The sequence below is a fragment of the Ambystoma mexicanum genome, chromosome 10 (genome assembly GCF_040938575.1).
Source record: "Ambystoma mexicanum isolate Mex_15411 chromosome 10, UKY_AmexF1_1, whole genome shotgun sequence".
Classification (NCBI taxonomy): Eukaryota; Metazoa; Chordata; class Amphibia; order Caudata; family Ambystomatidae; genus Ambystoma; species Ambystoma mexicanum.
In genome coordinates, this window is record NC_090932.1 from 1,289,649,736 (window position 1) to 1,289,675,998 (window position 26,263).

Here is a 26,263-nt window from a genome sequence, read left to right on the forward strand (position 1 = left end):
TGCTGCCTTCAAAGGGAGAGTGTTTAGCACCCTGTTGTGAGAATGGCTTTGTTAGTTCTGCCACTGAAGCATTAGTTTGGATGTGACCTTGTGGGGGAAGTTTCTATGCCCTGAAGGAAGGTGTTGCTTCCATTCACAGGGATCAAGAGGCAGGTTTCTGGCCATTGTCACACAGCCGCTGTGGAGACATTTGGGCCAGACACCAAAATAGATCAGTCCTGTCAGAGTTGAACCTTGCTCACAAAGCTGACACTTGTGTAGCAAGAGATTTGCTCTTGCTGTATATTTGTGTGCTCTAGGCAGCCACTATGCCACAACCAGGCATGGCTTAGGTTTAAAGATGTATGAGCCAGCAGACTGACTAAAGCATTTGATTAGTTTAATTTAAATCTGAGGTGCAGAAGATTAAACCTTTGCCTGTAGGGACTGTCACAACAGTTGTCAGCGATGCTCATGTGAACGTTGAAGCTGCTGTTTGCTGCTGCAGAGGTGGGGATGGTAGAGTTCGGGAGACTGGTTAGAGCAAAGGTGCATGTGTACTAACATTTAACACTGAGCATTTATGCAGACCTCTCTTTCAGAAACCTAATTCCCTGAATCATTTTATATTCACAAACCCCCCAAAACCTGGGCTATCTCCTCTTTCCCAGATGGCTGTTCTGTTACAGGTGCTCCATATATTTATTTCCACTGATTTAGGAGTCAGAATGGTGCTGGCCACGTGAAGTATTGATTGTCTATGGTATGTACTCTCTGTTAGGGGCAGGGTCCCTACCCTACCCTACCCTGCCATGTCAAGAGTGGAAGAGGGATCCCTCTCAATGTGATGTTGGACAGGAGGCCTATCACGGTACTTGGCGGAGCCGGTCCTGCCCCAGAGGCAGGGAGAGGGAGTTGGGAGGGCCCCAGCCTCTGTCCCTTCTACATGTGACTGGTTAAATGTACAACTTCTGCTTGCTCCATACCAACTGTGCAATATGCTGGCTGTTCTCTCATTTTCACTGTAGGACCACGAACACCACAGGTCCTTGTGGCAGAGACCCAGACAACACGGCTCACTAGTGAGAGAGGCAGCTGTGAGCAGAAAGACAGCAAAGCGTTGCACGTTTCTGACCGGCACTCCAGACGCTATAGCAAACTTATATGAAGGCTGAAATTGTAGTGGTCCGCTATTACCAAAAGCTGGTGGAATGCATGTGAAAAGGGTAGTGGTGCTTAATACCTGTCTTAAGTGTTTGGATGCCAGTAACTAGGGACCTGGGAAATGGGAACTCAGTAATTGGCTCGGGAGACCCAACTGACACGGAGGACCAATCAAAGGGAAATGGAGAGGATACAAGGGGACAGGAAGGACAAGGCAGTGTGGGTTGTTTGGGTGAGGTCCAGGGATGAGAAGGTGGGCCAGGGGACCAGTTGGTGAAAGGACGGCGCTGGGGAGCATGGAGGATAAATATATCAAGAATGTGCAAGTTGCGGTATTGGTTGGTGTTAGGGAGAATTATCATAAATGGTTGATTTCCCTTACCTACTGAGTCCCTCAGCGGCTTTGCTGGATTTCTAGTATTTGTTTTCACCTCATAAGAGTGTGAGCCTTTTTTCCCACTCTTACATGTGTTTTGCTATGTGTGTTTCTACTTTCTGTGTGATCTTGGGCACTGGAGCCTCACCTACTCCAGGGCACCATATTTTTCATGTGTTACACAGCACCTTCAGTGCAGTGACACATGGTTGTCTTTTTGACTTCCCACTGACTCCATTTTCTGGCGCTGACTACAGTCCCCCAGAAAAGGGTAGGTAAAGTTGCCATTAACTTTACCTTAGTCACTTTAAACCACAGACCCAGTACACCCCATCTTCCATTGAGTATTGGAAAGGGTTAATTCTCATCCCTTTTTGTCTGTGCCTCGTGGGGCATTGTTTAGCTCCCTTTACATTAAGACTTGGCTGGTGGCAGTGGTATCTACCCTAACTTTTCTACCGCGATTCTTATATAAAGGTGGTAATGTTTTAGGCTATTGTATTAGCATGAAACATAAACCCGCTTGACCAAATACATTTTATTTGGGCTCCGGTCGGGTTTATTCACCATTTATTTTTGTTAAAGTCTTTCTCATGTTTTACTCTGCGCGCCAAAGCAGGTTTGGTCCCTTTGTTCATTGCTTTTTCGCAGGCCTCCACACAGAAGCCCTCCTTTAGGTGCCTGAGAGTCTGGGTAGGCAGGATGTGAGGGAGGGGTTTTAGGACCCCTGCCATGGGTTCCCTTGATAATCCAAGTCACACTCCTATCTGATTGGCTAAGGGGACTGGCCTTGCCAGGACAGCCACCCTGCTGTGTGATTGACAGCCAGGCTGTATGAATGGGGGAAAACTGCATAAAAAGCAAGTCTCTGGGACTGGAAGAGCAGAGTTGCCACTGGATCGAAAGAACCAACGAGGAACTGGGAGAAGAGGACCCCTACAATGACTGAACCGCCTGGTGAAGCCCTGCTGCAGGTCCGAATCTCCAGAATCTGACGACCGAGAATATCCTCCAGGAAACTTCTTCCCTTGAGCTGGTGGGACCAACCAGTTCACCCAAACTGCAAGCCAGGACCCCTCCTCTGGTCGAATTCGCTGTACAGAGCTACAGTGGGCCAGATAGCCAGGAGGGTCGGACCCGGCTTGGGTTTTAAGGAGCGCACCTTTTTTTCGTTGTTTGGCGCTGCTGCTGGTTTCTTCCCTGGGTAGTGCAGGACCCTCCAGTCTTCCTACTTCTGATCAGTCCGACAGTCGCTTCAGGAACCGTGAGCCTGCAGGAACTACCAAGAATGTCCGCCTCAGCTACAGCCCCCTCTCCGTTTTAAGGTACTGTGCAAATCCGGTTGTGCGTTTCGTTCAGCCGCGGTGAAAGTGTTTGAAATCTTTTTCCAATCCAAGGGCTTGTCCTTCTCTTCTCTTTGAACTAACTTTTCTACCAACCAACCTCGTCCGGAAACCGTGCCACAAACTTTACCACAAACTACCCTGAACTGTATTATCTTGAGCAAAAGACTTTAGAACCTTTGACTTTGGCCCTAAGCCTTTTCTGTCTGATTTTATCATTGTAGTCTCTTGTTCGCTTGCTCTGAGTACTTACCTGTTGGTGTGGATCCATTTCTGTTAACTTTTTGTTTTTCCCTCCCTTTTAAATTGCTGGAGTGCCATTTTGCTCCCACTTCATTTTGTGAGCTTAACTTGTCTGGAATTTAAGGGAAGTGGTGTGGTGTATTAAGAGTGTGATTCTTTTTTTATTTTTTTTAGACTGCTTATAATAGTGTAATGTTATACAACTGAAGAGTGAAATAAATGTATGTTCTTTTACTTGAAAACCTTGAGTCAGTGTTTGCCTGAATCATAGTAATTGCTATCCTTTGTGTAACTATTTGATACTGCTCACTTACTCTTGAGATAAGTCTGGCTGCTCTGCTACTGCTACCACTTTAATTGTGTAGTACAGGCTTGTACCAAAGGTGAAATTGTACTGTCACTTGTAATCTTAATTGTGTGTGGTGTTCCCAAAGGGTACTGCATAAAATGCTGCCTAACAGTTGGTGAGAGAAAGTGCTACTTGAGTGTGAGATTGTGTGTAAGGTGAGAATGGGTGAGACTAAGGGAGAGTGTAAGGGAGTACATGAGATTGGGTGACAAAGGGGACTAGGAGAGTAAAATAAGGGTAACTGGGTGAAGATGGAAGTGGAGTGTAGAGTAAAGGGAGGAGACTAGTGGGGATTAGTAGTGGAGAATACTGAGAGTGGAGAGTAGTGGGAGGAGTAGAGTAGTAGGAAAGAGTAGTGAGAAAGTAGAGCTGAAGGTAGAAGTGGAGAAGAGAACACATCGGAGGGACAGGAGCAAGGGATGGAAGGAAGAGACAGTGGGAGGAAGATGAGAGTAGGATGATGGGAAAGAAGACTGGGAGATCAGGGCGGAGTATACCAGGGCATGAGCGGGGATGGTTGAGTGGAACCTGGGTGCTCAGAAGGCACATATTCCACTTGTGAACATAATTGTTGTTCTCTTAGGGCCCCTGAATAGGATCCACCTAGAAGACCCTGTATGGAGTCAGCTAGATAAGGGGTTCATATTTAGTCCATCACGACTAGCCAGTCAGGCAACCAACAGTATGGGTTACCAAGCTCTAGTGACCATCGTGGAATTTAGGGAAGGCTGGGCTAAGAAGGGAAAGGCCCATGGAAGATGAGCGAGAGGGACGGGCCAAAGTGAAGCCCTTCTCAAAGATTTTAATAAAAACCCTTTTCGAGAGCTGGTGTGTTCTTATATCATCTCTGATACTGTACATTCCTTTCCAATTGAACATGCTAAAGCAAGAAGTCTTGCTGGCAGGTTCCTACAACTTTGAAAATAAAAACCCTAAGCAGTAGGGGTGCTCCGTTGAGCTGTACACCAGTGTTACACTCACTCTCACACTCTCTCACAAGAGGGCATTCCCTTAGTTCAGCAGGGAGATGGGACAAAGAAGCACACCACCGACTTTAAAGATAGAGGACAGTAGTGGTCTATTGTCCCGGTTAAATGCTTTAGTTGAACTCGCCAAAGCATTGACTTTTTATGGTTATGGATAATAGTCTGTCACTCCCTTCGTGCAAAATTAACTTCTTCATAGTATAGCTCTGTTTGTATGATTTCCAGCCCTTCAATGTTCTTTAATTTCATGTTGATTTGTTGTCATTTTATTATTTTTATATAGTGCTACAACCCCCTCTTTGAATGGACGTGCAGGTTTACTGTAACATAAATTGAAAATGTAACTAGCCTTTTTCTTTATTATACTTTTGCTTAGCTGTGCTGTCTTTTGCAAAGGAAGAAGCTGGACAATCCTGTAATCTTGGAAGTGTACAGAGATTTCATCCAAACTGGGGCCTGCCATGGTGAGCACTTTATCTGTAAAAATGGATATCCATGTCAATGTCCAGGCTTTTTCACAGTTCTTCTAACCCAGTAGGTTCCTGTTTGTGTTTGTAATGATCTGGCCCACAAAGTTGGTACTTCTTACTTATTGAACATTTGTGAGGTTGATTTTACTAAAAACTTGTATCACATGGCTTCAGGGAGTTCTAATGAAATGACCATAGAACTGTGGATACTGAAGTAAACCGTAAGTGAATGTAGGTTTCTTGAGACCGTTTTGACAGTTTCTAAACATTCCCACTGCTAGCCAAATATGTGGACAGAGGAACCAAGGGTATGAAGCGATTTCGCCAGGATTGCACAATATGGTCATAGTTAAAGCCTGGTTTAGAGTCCATGTCTTCTGGTGCCACAGTTTGTGTTTGTTTCTGGTAGTGCACCCTCGTCCATCCTCTCCATCACAATCACAACCCAAATGTTGATATGGTTTCTGGAAGCAGAATAAAGAACAAGTGGCATTTCAAGAGCAACACTGGCAGTCTATGAAAAGGGTACTTGTGTTCTAGCATCGGTACAGGATATATTTTTAACAATAGCAGCCACGAGGAAGGTGTAGTCTAAATGCAGGACACAGATCCTAGCTATGAAAAAGGTACACGTACCCCAGCATAGATATAGGGCTCAGATTAGCAGCCTCACTAAATGTAAAACGTCTGAAGCAAGGAGACAGACTGAAAGCAACGTGAAAGGTATACATAACATTGCAAAGAGTGGATTTACATTAGAAGCTACCAGAAAAGGTGCACCTATCCTGACATAGACCAAGATTAGAGGCGAACCATGGTTTTGAGTGGTATTTCAGGGAAGCTCCCCGAAATCAGTATGACGCCGAAAGGCTGATAGTGATTATTAAGCCTTAGCGCTACAGCGAAGAAATATTAAGATGGGTATTGATTTGAATAGATTTCTTGCGAACAGCTAAATTGTGACCCAAGCAAACCAGAGAAGTGGATGTGCCTCGAAAGAAGAGTCTCGAAGCACGTGTCAGGCTGATCTTGTCAACAATTAAAAGATGCACACGTGTGCATAAAAAATACATTGGCGCAGTGTGATTGTATAACCTTATCTAATGTCTTACTTGAATTGCTGAGTGTAGGGCAATACACCCACATCTTACAAATCACCCGCGGCCTCTAACATACCAATATCATACCATTTTTGCTAGCGCTGGAGATCTTGTTTCATTTTTTTTTGGCCCCCTCTCTCACTAATGGTTCCACAGTCACGACTTTGACTACCTAATCACCCCTTCCAAATAATACTTCATGCTCTTCATTGAGGGTGGTTGCCAGTTTTTTCAACTCTCGTATCGGATGAACGGAGTTCTGAACCTGAACCATACTGATGCTATATTACTTTTTATAGCTAGCATTATGTGGTGCAGGTACATTGTTCTGTAGCACAGTAGATGTTACTATTAAAGTATGTACACATGTAAGTTTATCAACCTCAGATATAGGATCTAGCATATGGACATAAATCTCTCTAACAAGTAGTTAAAACACGGTTATCTTCTGAACAATCATGGAATTCAAATGTATTAATTTGCATTTCAATTTTCGGTATTGCACGTGATCAGTGTATTCACCATACAAGGGGGAGTATGCTACAGGAGTTGCGCTGTACTCAACTGACAAACTGTGTGTACTACAGTGAATATATAAAATATTACAGGATACATTGATCAGTGCAGAATGTACAACACCCAGGCAGCAGACTTGGATCCTCAACAGAGCACCTTAAAAAAATGTGTGGTGTACAATAAGTTATATTTTTTTAAAAAAGGGCTGTCACTTTGAATCAGGTAGCAATGTTTCACTCCCTCCCCCTCCAAGATGAAGGCCCGAAACACGCGTCCCTTTTTCCCTCCCATAAAGATGTTTCTGCAAGGCTTTTGTTAGTGTGATAATGGAAAAGGCAATGAGCTTGAAAGGCTGTTAGTGAGTGCAGGTCAAAGCACTGTTGCTGTGTGCTTAGTATGGAATTCTGCTGTGTTTGCATGGTTAAATATGTTTTGGGTGATGAGTTATCTGCAAGGGCAGTTGAGAATGCACTGGAATGGGGCGAGGTGGTGATAGGGAGAGAGTAGGGTATGCATCTGTATATAGCTGGGCAGTGGATGTGGTGTAAATGTTTGTTGATTTAGGGGTGAGTAATTAGTGAAGAATGCATAGGTTCGAAGGAGGATTAGAATCTGTTCAGTGATTTTTAGTACTGAATGTGGGCAGTAATTTCCTCTGTCACCGTTAGCCAATATGCCTCAGATTATGTGCCAGTAATATGCGCCATCCTACTAAAACTTACAACCAAGGTAGGACTGGGAACCAAAGGTGCCCCTGAAGATTTTATTCAGAGGCCCCATATTGCACTCTGCAAGCAAACGTGAGAGCAAGCCCAACCCCTCGAATGAAGGTTTGGAGGATTCTCCTCTAAAACAATATGGGAAATGTGGGGCCAAAAGGTGAATTGCAATGCACATTTGTCCATATATAAGTTTTAAAAAGTAAGAAACGGCTATTGAAGTGTGGGAGGAAACCTACTGGAAGCTTTTGATCTAATATGTTACTCCAAACGGTCTGTATGGGAGGAAGAAGGGGGTGTGAGGTAACTGGGTAACGGGGAGCAAAGGTAAGAGGAGGCATAAAGCAGGGAGCATCAATCTAAGTATGATGATGATTATGTAGCACTTACAACTACCTAGAAGATGCTTCAAAGTGCTATAGGGGCAAAGAGCAAAGGGGACCTGGAGTTGGCACCAAAATGTATTTATGATCATTAGGTTATGTAGAAAGAGTATTCACAGTTGTTGCTTTTTTATGCCCGTATGGTAGCGTCCAAATGTCTGCTAGTCCTGATCCTAACCTTCAAAGGGACCTCGGCGAGACAGCCATCTGTAGTAAATGTGCACATCTTACAATTAGGAATGATGGTGAGGGGTTTGAGTAGTTGACACTGTGCCTTCAAACAGATCCTTTGCATTGAGGGTCGAGTCCCTGGTGAGTCAGATGCCTTCCTGCATCAAACCTTAGTCACTACAGGAGCCAGAGGGGCATGATTCATGCCATGCATCTTTGTGTAAGCTAAGCAGGGGCCACACATTTGGTCTTTGTAACTGATGGATTCCTATGCCATAAGTGTGTGCTAGCACATTGGTCCAGCCAACCTTTTGACTTCATAGAGATATTATAAAGATTATCCGTGTATTCAGGAGTCTCCCAACTGGTGCTTTTTAGTAAGGGTATTGTTGAACATGAGCTGGGATCTGATGGTTTAAGCCAAGCATTGATTTTAGCAAGGCAAATCCAGAATGAAATACCCTAATGCCCATTCCGCCAATCCCTAAAAACAGCCCATCCCGCATTCAAGAAGCCTACAGCACCATGCAATTGCATAAGAGGCCTCATTTGTCATCTCCAACGATGTGTGTGACGCTTGTTTTGTTGGTGTCAAAGGGTTTGGCCTAGAGATAACGTATTAGTTATGTTTTGTTACTTGCCGTTTATATAGCGCTCTATATATCTCAAAGTGCTGGTAGGTTGAACGCCCTCGGGAACCGTAGTTCAGGTCAGTAGAGAGAGATGGTGTCGTAGGGTGCGTGGGTGCACCAGATGTGTGCAGCTGATGTAATTGCCGGGTGGTAGCTGCATCCTAGCATTAGGTGTGGTGCTGGAGAGATCAGTTAGATGTGTGCAGTCTGGTGGGTGGACACCCAGACTGGACTCTGGCTGTTCGGCCTGAAGGACGCATATGTGAGTGACTAAGCCGGAATGTGCTCGGCTAGCTGCGTTTTATTAGGGTGTTGAGGTGTTCATGGGTAGTATTTGTATGTGAACAGCTAGGCCGAATTAATCAGGGGTATAGCTGTGTTCTAATTGAATGATGGTGTATAGTACAGAGTAAGCGTAGTGATGTAATATGATGGTTGTCTTAAAAGTGCTTGAGACCAGGCACGTGAACAGGATGGCAGGTAACATAGTGACATACGGACACACAGAGACAGGGGGCTGGGGTTATAGCAACAGGAGGGGGCATATGGAAATATAGCATCAGCATGGGGAACAGGAAAGCAGGGTACATAGTGACACACGAGTGGGGCATGCTAACATTTTACATTCGCATTTCTATCTAGATTGGTCTTTAGTGTATTGTTGTATTTTTAGTTGTATTTACCTCTGTTGCTGGCAGGAAGTCCTTCCAGAACTAGGATTCTAACGCTGTGGCATCTACCTGAAAAGTCCCCAATACTTGGCTCAAGTCACACTGACATACTTTTCCCCCAAGCAGAGACTGAGATATTATATTGCACCTTACTGTACGGAGCCGGTGTCATATGACCATATTTCTTTATTTTAGCAAAAAAGCTAGTTTCATGTATCTTTTCTTGTGGACCGCTTTCTTGTGTCTAGAGGTTGCCCTGTTCTCGTGCTTGACAGCATCAACTAGCAAAGATGAGATACCTAACCAATTTGTTCTTTCGCCCTAGATCATGGGTTTTGCACGTGCATTAACACAAAATAAACTAGCTGTATACAAATAACTAAAATCACTTAATGTTATGGCCTAAAGCAGTTACTAGTATTATGCTCCATGTTGTATTGCAATTCATATTCTTCTGAAAGCTCTAGATAACAAAAAAAGAAAGCCCTGTCTGCCACTATATAGAAGCCCACATCCGGATGCTCTACTAGCTTACCTCTTTTGTATCCCTGTCTCACAGGGCAGCAGAAATAGCGATTGCCTTCTTTAACAAGTCACGATCTGAAACGATGGCTTCAGGATGATAAACGGTGGGGAATGGCATAAATGGAGTATTTGAGAAAACAGAGGGACTCGGAAAAGGAAGGTGGAGCTGAGTTGGACTGGAGGTAGTTGTTAAACGAATTGGCCTCCTCCCTGGATCTAAAATCCCCTTGAAGCGGATGGGCACTGGTACCTACAGAGATGGACATTGTAAAAACGACTAATGTTGGGAATGGACTTTCATATGTCGGGATGAAGGATAGCGACAAACTGTTTGGAGAGGGGCAATCAAGTTATGTACCCTGGGAATCCGGACGGGAGTGGAGGAGTGGCCCATGAAATGGAAGGGGGGAGTTAAGGGAAGCTCGTAAATACACAATGTTATTTGTAGATATGCAATCATTTATTGGAGACTGCTGGGGTCTACAAAATAGTTTTTCACGTTTGGCTATGGTGTTTTTTTTTTTTTTTTTTGTATATGGTAAAAAAACCTTTACAAATTTGATACAGAATTTATCACATAATATAAAACAATTTAAAAATCATACATTGAACAATTATTTTCCTATAAATTGATATTAAACATGTAAAAGAATAGCTTAGAACAATTAACGTTACATAATGCAAATTCACATTCTTTTTTTTTTTTTTTTTTTTTTAAATATCAGATTTCACAAAATTTCAATTCATTCAGTTTAGAGTCAATATTTGTTAGGATCTGTGTTAATCTTATAATAAGTTTAGTACTATTGCCATTCATACATTTTTGCCATAGTGCCTCACGAGACAAAATTACGTCAGAATCCAAAAAATTGCCGAACCTAGATTGATGCAAGTCTTCAAAAAATGTACAATATAGGACTAAATGTTTGAGGGTCTCCAAGACCTTGGCATGATTACAGAATCGACATGATCCAAACATAAACTTTGCATCACATTTCCCCCATTGGAGTAACTTTTCATTAGTATGATACAAGGTGAGTTTGAAGCGAAGATATAACCTTCGAGCAACAGAGGATGGAAATTGCATAATGTATTTCAACCTCTCCCCCCACTTTCTTCTATACTGGGCATACTCATAAGAACTATATAGCCTGCTTGACAGCACCAGTAATATAAGTGCAATTTGTGTTTATAGCTTGGTAGTCCCAGTATTAAGTCTTCTTTCAGAATTCCCAATACTGTCATTAAATCATTCATTTTATCCGCATAATCAGTTAAAGATCTCACTCCCTGTTTCCAGCAGGTTTTTTAAGTCTTCATAAAGAGAATTGCACAGAGGGTCAAGTATTTTAACATAGTTGTTCAGCAGTCGCCAGTCCCGTTTAGCGGATAATGGTAGGAGACCCAGTTCATGTCGAACAATGTCATTTGGCACAGCAAGGGCTAAACCAAGTACCTTTTTCCATATTATCCCTTGAGCTGTGTCCAGTATGTCATAAACCTCATATAAACACATATCAGTTAGGTAAATAATTGTTGGCTCAATTTTTAAGAGATAAAACTGTATAATCGGCAGAAGTGAAAATTCACAATATTTGGCCATGATTATACGCATTTGTGATATTAAAGGTTTGATTCTGGTTTGTATTTTTTCCCACCACCAGGATTTAGAAAAGGCATCAGTTAGGGGATATCCCAGATATTTGATCTCAGATGCTATTTCAATGCGTCTTCCATCAATCGACCAATTATAGGAACACTGTTTTTTTTCCCCATCAGATAATATAATAATCAATGACTTAAAATGATTTACTCTTAAGTTATGAGAGGCAGCAAAGATGTCAAATGCATTAATCTTAGTCTGTAGACCAAATGGGGTTTTGTCAAAAATTAGGATATCGTCAGCAAAACCAATGTAGTTAATTTTAAGGCATCCTAACTTAATCGGGTAGACAATTTCATTAGCCCAACAATCCTCTACATCACATATATATAAGTTAAACAAGACAGCTGTCAGTGTGCAGCCCTGTTTTAACCCAATTTTAGATGGAATAGGTTCAGTAAGAGCACCCTCCTTATTTAGTCGTACTCTATAACTGGTATGTGAGTGTAATAAGGCAATGAGCGCTACTAAATGACGCGAGAAGCCCATCGCTAGCATCTTAGCCCATAATAAATCTCGTTATACCGTGTCGAATGCAGAGCTTAAATCTAACGCTGCAATATAGACGGCTCCTAAATGAGGCTGTTTTGAATTCAATTGAATATGGGCTATTAGGAGGGCATTTAGGGAACCGCCCATACAACGTCTGAACCCAGTCTGATAATTTGACAATATAGAGTTCTTTGTCATAAATTCCTGAAGTTCTTCGAGAATTAATAGACAGAAAACCTTAGAAGAGGAATCTGTGAAAGCAATAGGTCTAAAGTTGAGAGGGTCACCTATTGGACCTTTTTTTATGAATGGGAATGACAATAGCAGAGCACCATGATTTTGGTATCTCTTGTAGAAAAAAGATGGCATAAAATCTATACTTTAAGATTATTGCCCACAGATCAGTGTCAGATCTATAAAGGCATGCAGGAATGCCATCAGGGCCAGTAGCCCTCGAAGGATTTAGCTTCATGATAGCCCTGGATATGTCTTTGTGTCCCCAAGATGAAGTTATAGGTATGTCCTTACCAATGTCAAATCTGGGATAGTTTAGGAATTGATTCGGCATATCATATTTAGATCTGATGAAATGAATCCATACATCAGCTGATATACCATTTTCCATTGGACCATCATTGCAGGCATTCAATGTCCTCAATATTGACCATATTTTCCGTGTATCACTCTTGAGCAAATTATGCATCATATTACGATTATCTTTTAAGTAGAGTTTTATTCTTAGATTATTCACCGCAGTTTTATAACTATGGAGAATGTTATTTTTTAAATAATAGTAGTCATGCGGTTCAAGTGCCAATTTCGGGAGTTGTCGAATCTTACAGTTCTTATTCTGCTTTAAACGGAAAACTTCAATATTAAAGACATGTAAATGATGTTTTTTGCACGTGATCGAGTTTTTTTTCCTTCAGATCGAAAGAAGATGATAATCAATCCTTTCAACTAATAGTGTATCAACACTACTTGGATCTAGACATAAGTCAGTCACAACCCTGTTCATTTCCGGATCAGCTTTCATTCTCATTGTCAGCTGATGGCAAATAGATGGATTCCATCTTACAGAAAGGCCAACACGATCATTTTCAACTAACGTCAATACCTTGTTAGGTTCAAAGAACCAACCGTTTATTCTCACTTTCAATGAGATTGCATGGTGATCACCAAAACCCAACTTTTTTTATAGTAATTAGGTCATGGGAGTTCTGCAAAGACGAAGATTGAAAGAAATGATCAATGTGTGTATACAACCCCCCTCTTGACCATCTGTGAGCAGGACCTTTTTCATCAGTGGGGACTACCTGAATGTCCCAGTTTTGGAAGAAGTCAACCCATTGTTTACCGTTCTTTGTAGTGTTATTAACATTTAGTAAATTCCGCCCCATACACATGTCATCATACAGACAGGAGGAATTAAAATCACTGCCAACCACAACACCCAAATGTGTTTGACGGGCAAATGCATCTTCAAGAATTGCATCAAGTATACTACTAGCTTCAATAAATGTGATCTTACTCCGATTCCAGTATATGCACATGATTAGAAAGGAGTTTTTACATGGTGTACCTGTAGTTAATTCAACAGCTATTACAAAAGCATCCTTATATACACATTTCGTGATGAATCTACAGGCATTGTGAACAAGGATTGCTAGCCCCCCCTGACGGTCGGCCCTTCTCCCCTCTTAACGTTGGCTGAGTATAACAATCCTACCCTTGCAGATTAAAGTGAGTCAAGTGCATAGTTTCCTGGAGTAGGATAACAGCGGGATAAGCCTTAACATCCACTGTACCCCACCATCTATTAAAATTAGCTAATCCACAGCTGTTCCAGGAAAAGCATTCAAAGGGTTGATCTTGCTGCGTAGGACTAGGGTGGTGCAGCCAAGACGGGTGCAGTCACTACTGTACTCTGATTATTATACCCCGACAGGGTTGCAGCCATAGCCAATATCTGTTTAACAAACTCTTCGTTAATGTAAGGTGGTTGTATCTGCTCCATGTTTTGATTTACTATAGCAGTAATAGCGACCGGTTTTTCCCAAAAACTTTTTGCCTCTGATTCAGAGTATAAAAGGCAGGGAGTTAGACCTACATATGCAAAATTTTCTCTTTGCTCCCAAACCAGTTTCATAATCAGCCTAGAATAAAATCCGCAAGTCATCCTATCACTCTGGATAGTAGCCAATCTAACCCAGTCCATATCCTCCGAACCAATTGTTCTCAGACAAGGGATGGTATGAAAGGCTTTCAAAAGTGAAGAGCGATTCAAGTTATGTCTAGTATTGATTTTTGGATCACTTTCCCAACCCAATATAAAAGGTGGGTCTTTAATAAAATCAAAATCCTGGACGATATCATTTTGTTTAGCATTTAGGTCAGTTGTTATACCATCTATAGGCAGGACCAACATGTTCATAGGTAACCCAGAAGCCTGTACATTGTGTTTCACAATATTGCTAGATGACACTTCATTGTTAATAGGTAACTCATTCATATTGTGCATTAACCGTTTTGATTTTGCTGGATCTTTGCCCAGCACACCCATCATCCATGGCTCATCACCTGTAAATTTAACAACTGTACCTACATCCACTGTCTTCAACTCAGTTTCACTTGTTCCTGTTTTAATCATTTTGCTTTTGTTACAGGAAGTTTGCTTATGAGAAATAGGGTAACACTGAGAGAGAGACAGCTGTGACCCCCCAGTCAGGATACCAAGTTGGATCGGACTATTTGGTGTTATAATTTTGCAATCCTTTATCCCCCCTTTACCAGTAGTGGTCTTGCTATCATTCTTTTTAGACCCTACTTTATTGGTTGTCTTATTCAGTTCCTGGTTAGTATTGGGACGATTTAAGTCCAATAAAGCTTTCGATTCATCATCTAACAGAGAGGTCAATGACCACCTCATTCTCTAACATAGTAGTCGGAATTTTTGGTGAGGCAGTTGACGCTGCCCTTGCTTGTTTTTTTTGTCAGTGCCAATGCTTTAGTCCTCCTTTCATTGTGTTGTATTACTGAAAATGAATAAAAAGAACAACAAAAAAGTCAGGGTCTGTCACAGAATAAAGGTTGCAGATATACGAATTCCTAATAGTATCTAGTTCTGCCTACACTTGCAGAATGCATATCGTGCCCATGCTTGTAGATTGGAAGGGAGTGTGAACCTCTTCAAGAAGCAAAAATAACTACTTACCCTAGGGTATGCAGAGCTCTATTTGTTTTATTGACATAGTTGTGAAAGCACCATGCTACAATGTGGAAACATGCAGAATATCAAAACTAGAGGCCTGTGGCACAGAGGCCCTCAGAGAAATCTCAAACATCCATGAAGGTCAGTTTGCCACTGCCTACGATGGAGGCTAGGCATTTGGGGGTTATTTTTGTTCAAATAGTGTGGAGTTATGGACGTCCTATGCCCACGGTTATATAGTACCAGTTAACTGGCATTTTGGGAAACCTTGCAAACTGTTGCACATATTTATTAATTTTTGTAGTTTTTTTTAGTTTTCATAAGAAACACAAAACTTCACCCCAAATCCCCCGCCCCCCTCCCTCGACTGCCAGACAATCTGCACATTATGGTCGTTTGCATTCAAAGTTGTCAGTGTTGTCACATAATGTCCAAAATCCGTAATCTTTGTGGGTACCATTGAAGCATATAATAGCTTTGTAGAAATGCCAGCACGTCCTCCCAGTTCTGCTTAAAGAGGCCTGGTCCCTTTGGACTGTGTGGGTTGCTCACTCCATTGAAATAAAGTTCCATACCTTCTGCAACCAGTCTAAGTTTGTAGGTGCCTGTCTTTGTTTCCATTTTTGTGCCACTACTAAGCATGCAGCTATGAGGAGAGTCATGAAACTGTGTTTGTCTTTTTGAGAATGTTTTCTGTCTTGGGTCCCATAACCTGCATAGCCACACCCCTATTTCTGCTAAACCAATGTCAGAGAATATCCCACCCATTTGTTTTTGCAGCTCCACCAAGTATTGTCTAATGGCCGGGCAATCCCACCAAACAACTCTCCAATCCCGCTAAGTTTTACATCCCCTCCAACATATATCAGAAACTCTGGGTACATACTGTGAAGACGCACGGAAGTGTAATGCCAAGAAACATAATTTTGTACCACATTTCCCTCATTTGGATGGAACAATTAAGTTTAGGAATGATTCCCCTTAGATGTTCCCATTGTTCTCTTGGTACCGTATTGCCAAATGTGGCCTCCCATTTTTTAATATAGTTCCATTGTACTAAAGTTGTGCCCTCGTTTCATATTTTGTATAGGTTTAAAATTAACTTTCTCGAGCCAGTGTGGGTCGTGATGTACTTTTCAAAGGGTGTCAATTGTCGCGGGACCCCTGCTTTAATCTTCGGGTTTGTTAGCCAGTCTCGTAGTTGGCTGTAGCGGAATCTGTCCTCCCCACCCCAAATCTCTTTTGCAATCCTCGTACGTTCTAAAGCTCTGGCCCTGGACCATAGCTTGTATTTTCACACAGCCCACTTCCCTCCAGGCTCTGAAAGCCCTTGGTCCCAGACCCGACCGGAAACTCCAGTTTCTGAAACGTGGGAAGGGCAAGTAGACAGGACCCCTTATTTAAACATTGGTTTTTGTTGAGTTTTTCAATAAGCAATACAGGCAGTTACAACCAACAGTAGCAACATTAACATTCCATTGTATCCGCACCCCCCTCCCACCCTCACATAAACTACCATGACCGTCTGTCCATTGGGACGTTAAGCCTAGAAATCGAGACCAAAGGATCCGCTTTTCCTGGCGCTGCAGATTCTGCATATTGTGTTCATGTACATTGGCTGTCCCTTCCAACCAGAGAGACAAGTGGAGCATCAAACCCAGTCATACAAATCGGCTTAAAGATTAAGGTTTTCCCCTCCCTCTTTAAACAAAAAGGAACCCCACTCAATCAAGAAACTTTCCATCTTGTCATTTATCATTGCGTCAACTTATACGTAAATATGTCCCACATTTTAATTAAGAGTTCCTTCTTAGCTGGAGCGGTTCTGTCTTTCCGTTTCTGGGCTAGCGCTACCCTTCCAGCTCTCAGCATCACTGCCAGGATTTTTGAGAACGTGGAGGTTTCGGAATCAGCGGGTGGGACACCTTACAAAACCTGGAGAGGACACAGGGCTGGAGTCACACCGATTGATCCAACTGCGGACTTTGGTTGAGTATACCTGAACAGGCGGACACTCCCACCACATACGGAACCACGTTCCCCGCGGTCCACACTCCCTTGGGCAGAATGGGGAGGACCCCTTAAATATTTTGGATAATCTCACAGGAGGGCAGGTGCCAAGATTGAAGGATTTTAAAGTTGTGCTCCATGGCTGACACATACAGGTTGCCAGCAAACATTAACTTACAGATTTTCCCCCATGTATCCTCAGGTATCTCCTCCCCCACAATTCTGCCTCCCCTCTAGCTCAGCCGTGACCAGTAGCATGTAAATTCTAGACAGTGCTCCCTTCCTTGTTGTGGATTCAGAGTATTTTCTCAAAGGGTTTGAGGGCTCGGGAGGTGTTAACCTACCACTTGGGATCGGTCAAAATACCCTTCAGGCGTGTATTCAAGGATATTCAAATTATTCGTTCCCAAGGCCTCTACTAGAGCCTCATACTCGATGAAGGAGCTCCCCCTGAACAGTTGGGCTACCCTCTCCAATCCCCTGTCTGACCACTGCTGCGTGTTTTGTAAGCCTTTGTTTCCCAGGTGCAGCAGAGCAGCCCACAACGAACTTGGGGGCGAAGGCCAGGAGGAGAGCAACGAGTTAGATTTGTTATCTTTCCACAGGCCCCATAGGGCTGATGGGGTCAGATGGATTCTAAAGTGAGTCGTTCTCTCGCTGGCATCGGCCAACAAAAGGTCCTTAACTTTTTTTGGTTGAGTTGTGTGTCCTCTATATAAGACCAGTAGGTGCCCATATCATCCCACAAATGATCCAACATGACTCAGAGCTGTGCTGCCTTATAATGCAATCTGACCTCAGGGAGGCTGAAGCCCCCACATGTGGCATGTTTGATTCTAGCTGACCACAAAAGTGATGGGTGGAAGGTTTCGAATGAATCTAAACCACTGGCAATTGCTCTGGGCAAAATTCCACACCACTGTTTTTTTAGCCCGTCTGCGCCATTGCAAAAGGGGACCAGCCATGTGCAAATCAGTCAGCAGCTTCTGCCACCGAAGGTAGCAGCCCAGCCCGAACTGCTAGGCCAGGTCCCCTTTGCACAGAAAACCAACCAACCCCAGACATGTTTCGGCCTTGTTGGACCTCCTCAGTGAGGTGCAGCGAGCAAGGGACCCACGTCTGGGCATACCCTCTCTCACAAGGAGAAACAAACTGACCACAAAAGTGATGGGTGGAAGGTTTCGAATGAATCTAAACCACTGGCATTTGTTTGATTCTAGGACTCTTCCCTTTTCATATAAACTGCTTCACCATGGCTTGTAATTTCACAAAGAAGGTCTCTGGGAAGGTTGAGGGGTGGGATGTGCATAAGTATAGAAGTCTGGGGAGAATATTCATTTTTACTGATACCATCCGCCTGAACTAAGAGAGGGTGAGGGGTGCCCAGCTCAGAATAGCTAATCTTATTTCTTCTAGAATACAAGTATAGTTTATCTCTACTAGTCTTGACAGGTATTTAGGGAGGCGAATACCCAGGTACGGGGAGGAGTCGTCCTTAACTCTCATTCATTCCACATACCGTCTTCCTGGCACTGGTCGCTGAGTCGTCCGCTTCTATGGGCATCACTCTAGATTTGGGGAAGTTAATTTTCAGGCCCGAGAACCTGCCCTGTATCTGACTTTAGAGTTCGTGGAGAGATTCTGTTAGGTTTGTCAAGTAACAGAGGGTATTGTCGGCAAACGAGGAGAGCTTAAAATCTACCTCGCCACATTGAATTCCTGTGATCCCTTGGTTTTCCCTAATGGCGATTGCCAAGGGCTCCATGGCCAGGGCGAAGAGCAAGGGGGAGATGGGGCAGCCCTGCCTTGTTCCTCTGGAGAGATGCAGGGGGGAGGAGGCAGTGCCGTTAACAGCCACTTTTGCTGTGGTCCGTTGTATAATGTTGATATCCACCGCCTAAAGTTTGTACCGATCCCCATCTTCTGCAAGACTTTACCCATGTACTGCCACTCAACCCAGTGAATGGTCTTTTCTGAGTCTATCGATATCAGGTCTGCTCCTAGCCCCTTACATCTTACCTCTGCATAAGGTTTATGGGCTTGCTCCCTGATGCCCCGGGATAAATCCCACCTGATCCCTGTGCACCAGTGAAGTCATCTGATGACTGAGTCTGTTGGCCAACAGTTTAGCCATTATTTTGACATCAGTGTTCAGCAGAGAAATGGGTCTATAAGATTGGCACTGGGTTGTGTCTTTCCCTTCCTTTGGGATCACTGCTCTCAGAGCCACCAGGATAGACTGTGGGAGGGAGCGCATCTCCAGAGAGCTGTTGAACAATTTGGCCATAAATGGAGCCAGGGTTGAACAGATCTTTTGTTGAATGACACCGTAAATTCATCCTCCCTGGTGTGGTGCCCCCCTTCAAACCCCTAATTGTGTCGATCACTTCCTGGGCAGTAATGGGAGCTTCCAGTAGTTCTGCCTTTGCTGCTGGGAGACACAGGATCGGCGAGAGCCCAGAAACTGGTCAACCTCTGACCCATCTCTGACCAATCTCCATTGTATTCTGAGGTGTAGTGTTTCATAAAATAGTCGAAACTCCTCAGCTATTTATGGGTTTTCCAGCAGTTTTTCATCTCCTATTGTATTTGGTTATTTATATAGCGCTCTTTTCCCACTTGTGTGGCCTCGATTCGCTTTTTCCAGTTGGAATGCCCTCGGTGACCGTAGTCAATGTGCTGAAAAATTCAAAAGAGTTTAGATTAGGAGATGCATATGTGTATTTTTGCCAGTCTAGGACTTGGGTGGCTGGCTAGGCCCGACTAAACTGCCCAAAGAAAGGTCAGGCACATGGGTGGGCGCTGTTGGTTTGCGATAGATTGCTATTGTTGAGGGAGTCGATGTGTGGCCATCTATACCGAATTTCTTTTCGTTTGTAGTTGCCGTATGCTAGTGGTAGAGGTGTTGAGGTATGTCCGGTGTTTCAGTGTGGATGGCTATATGAGCTGCTAGACCGGAAAGCATAGCCGTAGCTGCTTTCTACGGTGCATGGATGCTTGGCCGTGCCTGCAGCCTGTGTCCACGGATGTGGTGTAAGGTATACGTACCATAGTCTTTGGAGTTGTTGGGCAGGAGCGATCTTTGTCCAGTGTGGATGGCGCGGTCTTTCTATTCGTCTCTCTAGTGCAAGGGTCTGAGCATGCAGTGAACATGGGTGGGTTTATTGCGGTCTGCCCCAGCAAGGGCTTCTGGCTTCCTTGGTCTGTTTGTCTCATTTGTGGTCTCTCTTGTGCGAGGGTCTGAGGGGCGGTGAGCACGGGTGAGTTTATTGCGGTGACTTCACTTGTGTATTTGTCAGGTAGGAATGTTGTTGTGCATGGGTGGACAGTGTATCGGGTGAGCCGCTGCGAAAGCTGCTGGCCACTGTGTTGTAATTGGTGTAAGGGGATGTTGGGTTCGGCATTGTAGTTTGGAGGAACAAGGGTTCAGGGGAAAAGCTATGATTTTAGGGCCTTTCTGAATTTTAGGTGGTTTTCAATGTTGGAATTTTTAGTGGCAGGGAGTTCCAGATGATTGCTGATTGGATGGAAAAGGAGGCACCGAACAGCCTGGCGGAGTTGTGAGGTGGGATCTCTAGGCAAAATGCTTTTCGAGATCTGAGATTCCTAGAGTGTTGGTAGGGAACTGCACCCCCGAGTGAGCGATGTGTGCCGAAAAGGATAGCACGTTGTCCAACGTGCAGGTCAAGGGATCAGCCTCCTTTGATTCTGCCCAGTGACAAAACCTAGTCCACTTGTTTTGTTTTGGCTCCAGTAGCCTCACTCCTAGCCCCCTGTATAATGTCTATGTTGGCCTGAAACAGCTGCAAATGCCTGTCTGACTTGTTCAGGAACCACGCTGCAAGGGCTAATTTCTTGGGGGGGGGCGGGGTGGATGACGTGCCTCTTTGCTGTGAGAGTATTGGTTGAATCACATCCACCCTCCTACTTTTTCTCTGCTCTCTCAACCTCCATGCCAATATTTTATCGCCCTTTTGCCCTTTTTTCATATTTTTTTTGTTTAAAAAATAAGTTTTCTCTCAGTTTGGCCCACCATGACGTCTTTCAGCTTAGCTTTATATTCTTGCAATTTGGCCCATTTCCCAGGGAACGTTTAGGTTTCCAGTTTACCCCAACCACCACGCTGTATGGATTCAATTTTCCCCCTGAGGTAACTCTCCTCATGCTCCCTTTCCCTCTTTCTCCTTTACCCCATTCTTATCAGAACTCCTCTAGTCATGGCCTTAAATGCCTCGGAGACCCCTGTGGTCCCCACCTCACCTGTCGTCATTGATTGCGAAAAATTATTGAATCGCTTTTAGGAGTGCCTGAGCTTTGTCCCGTAGCAACTGTTGTGCTGCAACCTGGGTGGCACCTCAATTCGAACCCTCACTAGGTCGTGATTGGACCACGGATTATCTCCACGGCGACTTCGCTCACACGTTCCAACGGGGTAGGGGGGTTCTACAAGGATATAATCAATCCTTGGAAAAAGTGTCATTTACCTTTGAGTAGTATGTAAATAGAGGGTCTCGACCCTGTGCCCTCAGGTGGGTGTCTGTCACTCCCAACTTGTATTGACTTTCTGGAAGCGAGCAGAAGTCCTCCGTTGTGTTTTGGTTATAGTATAGGGACCTATTCTCTTTCTGTCACTTTCGGGGTGCAAGACCATGTTAAAGTCCCCTCCTATTATCAGTGTGCCTTCAGCAAAGGTTTGGATTTTGCACCTAACCGACTCCCGGTACTGGTCCTGAGCCTCATTTGGGCAATAGATGTTAACCACTGTGAGCATAAAGCCCCCGATATCCCCCTTAACATCACAAAGCAGCTCTCTGGGTCTTTTGACTGTGCCTTCAGTACAAAGTGTAGCTTGCTAGATACTAGTAGGGCTACTCCTTTCTTTTGGTTGGGCTGGACGCGTGAAATACCTCCCATATTGACCTTACTTTCAAGGACGGTTCCCCCCTCCTTTGCCAGTGGGTCTTCTGTAAAATCATGAAGTCTAGCTTTAACCGGTTGAATTCCCGCATTGTTAAGGACCTCTTGTATGGGGAGTTTAGACCTCCTACATTCAGCGAACCCAGCGCCAGTGTATTTGTAATATCAGTCATCGGGGGAGGGGGGACGCAGTTTTCCCTCATGCCTCTCAGATTTGGCGCCTCGGCGCACACTGTTCCCGGACCATGATCGGTCACCTAACTGTTTGTGGTATAACTCCCCTCTGGACGGACCTGGTTTTTGATAGCTTGCAAAACTTGAAATTCCCTTCGATAAACACACCTCCTCCTGCCCCCACCTGGACTGCTTGCAACATTTATCGCGTCGCTGGACCTGGCCACCATTTCCTACCACCCTTCTGGGCCTATATGAAGCAAGATGGCTCCTCTGAGCCCCCCCCACCCAGTTAGCCTGGAATCAATAAACATGCTCCAATCCTTTGCACAAGCCCCCCGCAACCCTGCCCAGGGGCCACCAACCAATAATGATCCCACAAACGAGAGCTGAACAACACATATGAACCGGGCCCCGTTGGAACCCCCGGCCTCTTGCGAGGCCCACTTCGTGGACCCTGTGGGTTCAGATCAATTGCAATTTCCTCTACCTGGAGGCTACGGGTCCTCTCAAAGTGTTAGAATGTGTTGTCTCCTCAATGAACCATCAAGTACTTAGCCTAACCTTTACGGGTGTGCCAGGGATGTCATGACCCTTGCCCCTGGCCCTCACTGGCAAGTCAGCCTTCCAGTTAGGGCCAGGCCAAAGGCCTTAAAACCTCATCCAAGACTCTCTTGGAGTCAGTCCTGGCGCCTTTGGCTCCAGGCTCATAACCATCATGAAGACCAACATTAGAATGGGACTATTTACTTTGGACTATTTAACTTGGGGGGGTTCAGCCAACATGGAGGCATACACATAGCTCAGTTACAAGGAACTGAGCCATGCGGTCTAGTCTTTTGGGTGTGGCAGGCCTGGGACTACTGTACCTGGACTACTTTGGGTGTGGCAGGCCTGGGACTATTTTACCTGGGCTACTTTAACTGAGACTATTTAAACCACACCCAAACAGCAGAACATGCTTTGCGTTATTCTGCTGTGGGCAGCGTAACGCTCACCGTGTCCAGTTCTTTGATGCCAGTTTACCTGAAACCAAGGACCTGCAGAGAGAGAAAGAACACTACGAAACTTACCTGGAACAGTATCCGGTCTACAATCCATCGCCGACTTCAGTTCCACTCACCTGAAGGTACGAACTCCCATCATCCGGCACCGCATGCATCCTGGAATACCATAACCTGGAAAGAGGAGAAAGAAAGACAGCATTAGTAAGTGTTTACTCAAGTTTCCTCCCGAATGAAGAAAGCCACATAATTCTTACCTGGGTAGTAATCTCCTGGCCAGTATAATTGCTGGAACATTACGGCGCTCGGCGAGGAACATCGCAACCTGCAAGGTGAGAAAAGACACAGGTTAGCAATATATAAGGCGAAACAGCGCCACGTTTCGCACATTACTCACTGGACAGTATCGTGCACATCGTGCTTTCGCCTACCGGCCCATGCTCATCTTCAAACTGCATGACAACACCAAAATACCTTTCCATACCTAAAAGGAAAGAAGCAAGACATTATTACTCGAACTAAGAGGAACATAAGAACTGCATATAAAGACTGTAAATCTGCAAACCTATGGAGTCGCAGCAGGCCTAGATTCCCACAGGGGGGCATGCACCAGTGAAGTAACTTGGCCGCTGCTCGCCCGCCACATCTATGAGCCCTTGCCATGAGGAGCAGGACAGAGAATCCACCTTTTACAATATTAAGACCCATCTTTAACCAGAGGCCTTACCAAGGGACCGGGAGACGGTTTGAGAGTGCAAATCATCCAACCAGGGCTGGGTGGCGTCCCCGTGGATACCAGGTGAGCGTAACAGGGACGCCGGGTTTAGTTTCCTGAATTTCCTGTGGCCACAAGCGCGACATCTGTCAACAAACCCATTCGTCTTCTGGGATTCACTCGGGTCTCCGATGCGGTGGCCCAGCAGTTCTTGTGTCACTCTTTGTATATCATCTTTTGTTACTGTCAAGGCGAGATCCGATTCAGCGCAGAAGCAGTACAAACTCCTACCTCCCCTTGGTGGTCTTGGCGCCTGGATTGGGTTAACGCAGCTCGCCGCGACCCGCACGGGGAAAGATGGTTAGGGTCTACGGATTGGATTGGATTGGATAGGATGGGGTTGTAGGGAAACCAGGTTGAGAATTAGGAAGAGGTTATGGATCGGCAAGGGGTTTATATGGAAGGCGTGCTCCTTGGCTCCAATCTTAGTGAGCCTGCTCTAGTGGCTGCTATGCTGAAGCTCTTCTTGGACCCCAGCAGTTACACGCACTTACCCATACATACATTCATATCTCATGCATGCATTACCCTTGGTGAGTGCGGCACACTCAGTTTGGTATCCGCATTGAGTTATGCCTCTCTAGGTGTGTTTGGGTAGACTTCCAAACGTTATCAGCAAGCTACATAAACAATAGCAGTCTTTGGTGCTGCAATATGAGCCCTCTGAAAGATGCAGCGTGGCACACAAACAATTATACAATAGCACGTCTTAGTGCTGACACATGGATACCCAGTGGGTGCTCTGCTGCAGTATGTAAACAAAGCACCTAGCTTGCAATGCATAAGGTATAAAACAAGAAAGCACTTAGCTCTGGCTTCCCACTGAGTCTCATTCCGCCGTCCGCCTTTGTAGTCTATGGCCCTGCGGTTACCAAGACTGTTTTGAAGGCAGGGTGCCCCTGACAAAAAAAAGTATTCATAACATGCTCTGTATACTAGTTAAAAGTAGTTCACTTACCTTTAGGAATTGCGTGGCCAGAGTGGTTTTCTAGCAACGAGGGCGGGCCCTGTGTAAGGCTTCGCTCTGGAGCTCTTCAGGATGCGTCCGCTTGGCTGTAGTGTCGAGCGCGAACAAGCGTTTGAGGTGTGCGCATGCGCGTTAATCATCTAGCGCATGCGTGTTGTTTCGGGCGTTGGCCTGGGTGTTGCACGTGTCGTTTGCAGGCCCCGTGTGCCTGGTTGCTTCCAAAAAGGAGTCTGGGCTGCTGGGGCTGTAGTTCTTTGATATGAGGCTGCTGGGAAACGTGTTTTTTTTTTCTTCTGGGTTTTGCCTCTTGCGAGTCTCTTGCTGCCACACCAAGCATACCTACAAAAAGGGCAGAGATTGCATCTGCCTACTGAAATACCCCCGACTGTACCAGCAACTACTTTACACTTGTTCTTTCCCCGGGGGCTTGATCTTGGCTTTGAAAGTTACGAGGCTGAATTTATACCCATTATACTCAAAGGAGGGAAAAGGGGAGTCCCCACCTATAACCAACTCCTTTGGCATTGCGCCACTTTGTTAGGGGCCCACAGAGCCTCCTCATTGTCAGGGTGAAGGCTGAGCGATCCTGATGCACGGTTATTTGCGAGTTCCCCCACTCTATCAGGCCTCTCTTCCTTGACAGTTCCAGATTCTTTGACTTCTCAGAAAAGTAATTAAATCTTGCCAGGATTGATCTTGGCCCCCTGGAGCTCCCTCCCGCTCTGAGCCCTATCAATGGTCGGTTCATTGGTGTTTTCTGTATTAAAGAGCTTGCAGACCACCGCATTTATGGCTTTAGTGATGTCACTCTGGGTTTCACCTTCACTCTCCAGAAAGCCAAAAAACTAAGTTATTGCGGCGCTCACGATTTTCAAAATCGTCCAACTTTAGGGCACACTTTCCTCTCCCCTCTCCAACTGAGAGTCTCATGTCAATTTGGGTTTCCAAAAGGTTCATGGAAGTTCTGTTGGCTTCTAAATCTTGTATGCGATCATCCATGCTGTCTACTCAACCCATCCAGCCTCTTGTCAATGTCGGCCCTAAAGCTCCTGATCCCTTCGAGGAGTGCCACCATGCCTTTACTCATTGATTGGGTCTCCTGCGTCGGCTGCTGGCGTGGTTGGCATGATTGCCTGTGACAGGGCAGGTCTCTGGTCGTGCCGGAATTTTCGGAGAGGCTGCCCAACTCATGGATGGTCGCAGGGAGACTCCATTCCTGTGGTTCAGGGTGGTGGGCCAAGGCTCCTTCCTTCATTTGTCACCACCGTACCAAGCTAATGGGACCCACTTTTTGGGCTCCTAACTGAGTCTCTGGGTTGCGGGGGACCTCTGTTACAGGGAGCTGGAGTTGCAGAGTAGACTCTGCCAGGTCAGGTCCGGACCCCGGGTGGGTGCTGACAGGGGGAGGTTGCTGGGTAAGTGG

The 26,263-nt window shown here is 44.9% G+C and overlaps 1 protein-coding gene across 6 annotated transcripts in view; it reads left to right on the top strand.

Annotated features, from left to right (window-relative positions):
* Positions 1-26,263, top strand: part of MTMR3 (myotubularin related protein 3) — a 2,389,252-nt gene that overhangs the window by 425,159 nt on the left and 1,937,830 nt on the right. For all 6 annotated transcript variants that reach the window (XM_069619294.1, XM_069619290.1, XM_069619289.1 and 3 more), the window contains one exon: positions 4,817-4,904. In XM_069619294.1, coding sequence (XP_069475395.1) covers positions 4,902-4,904 — 3 coding nt within the window. In that variant the 5' untranslated portion in view covers positions 4,817-4,901. The remainder of the gene's footprint in view (positions 1-4,816; positions 4,905-26,263) is intronic.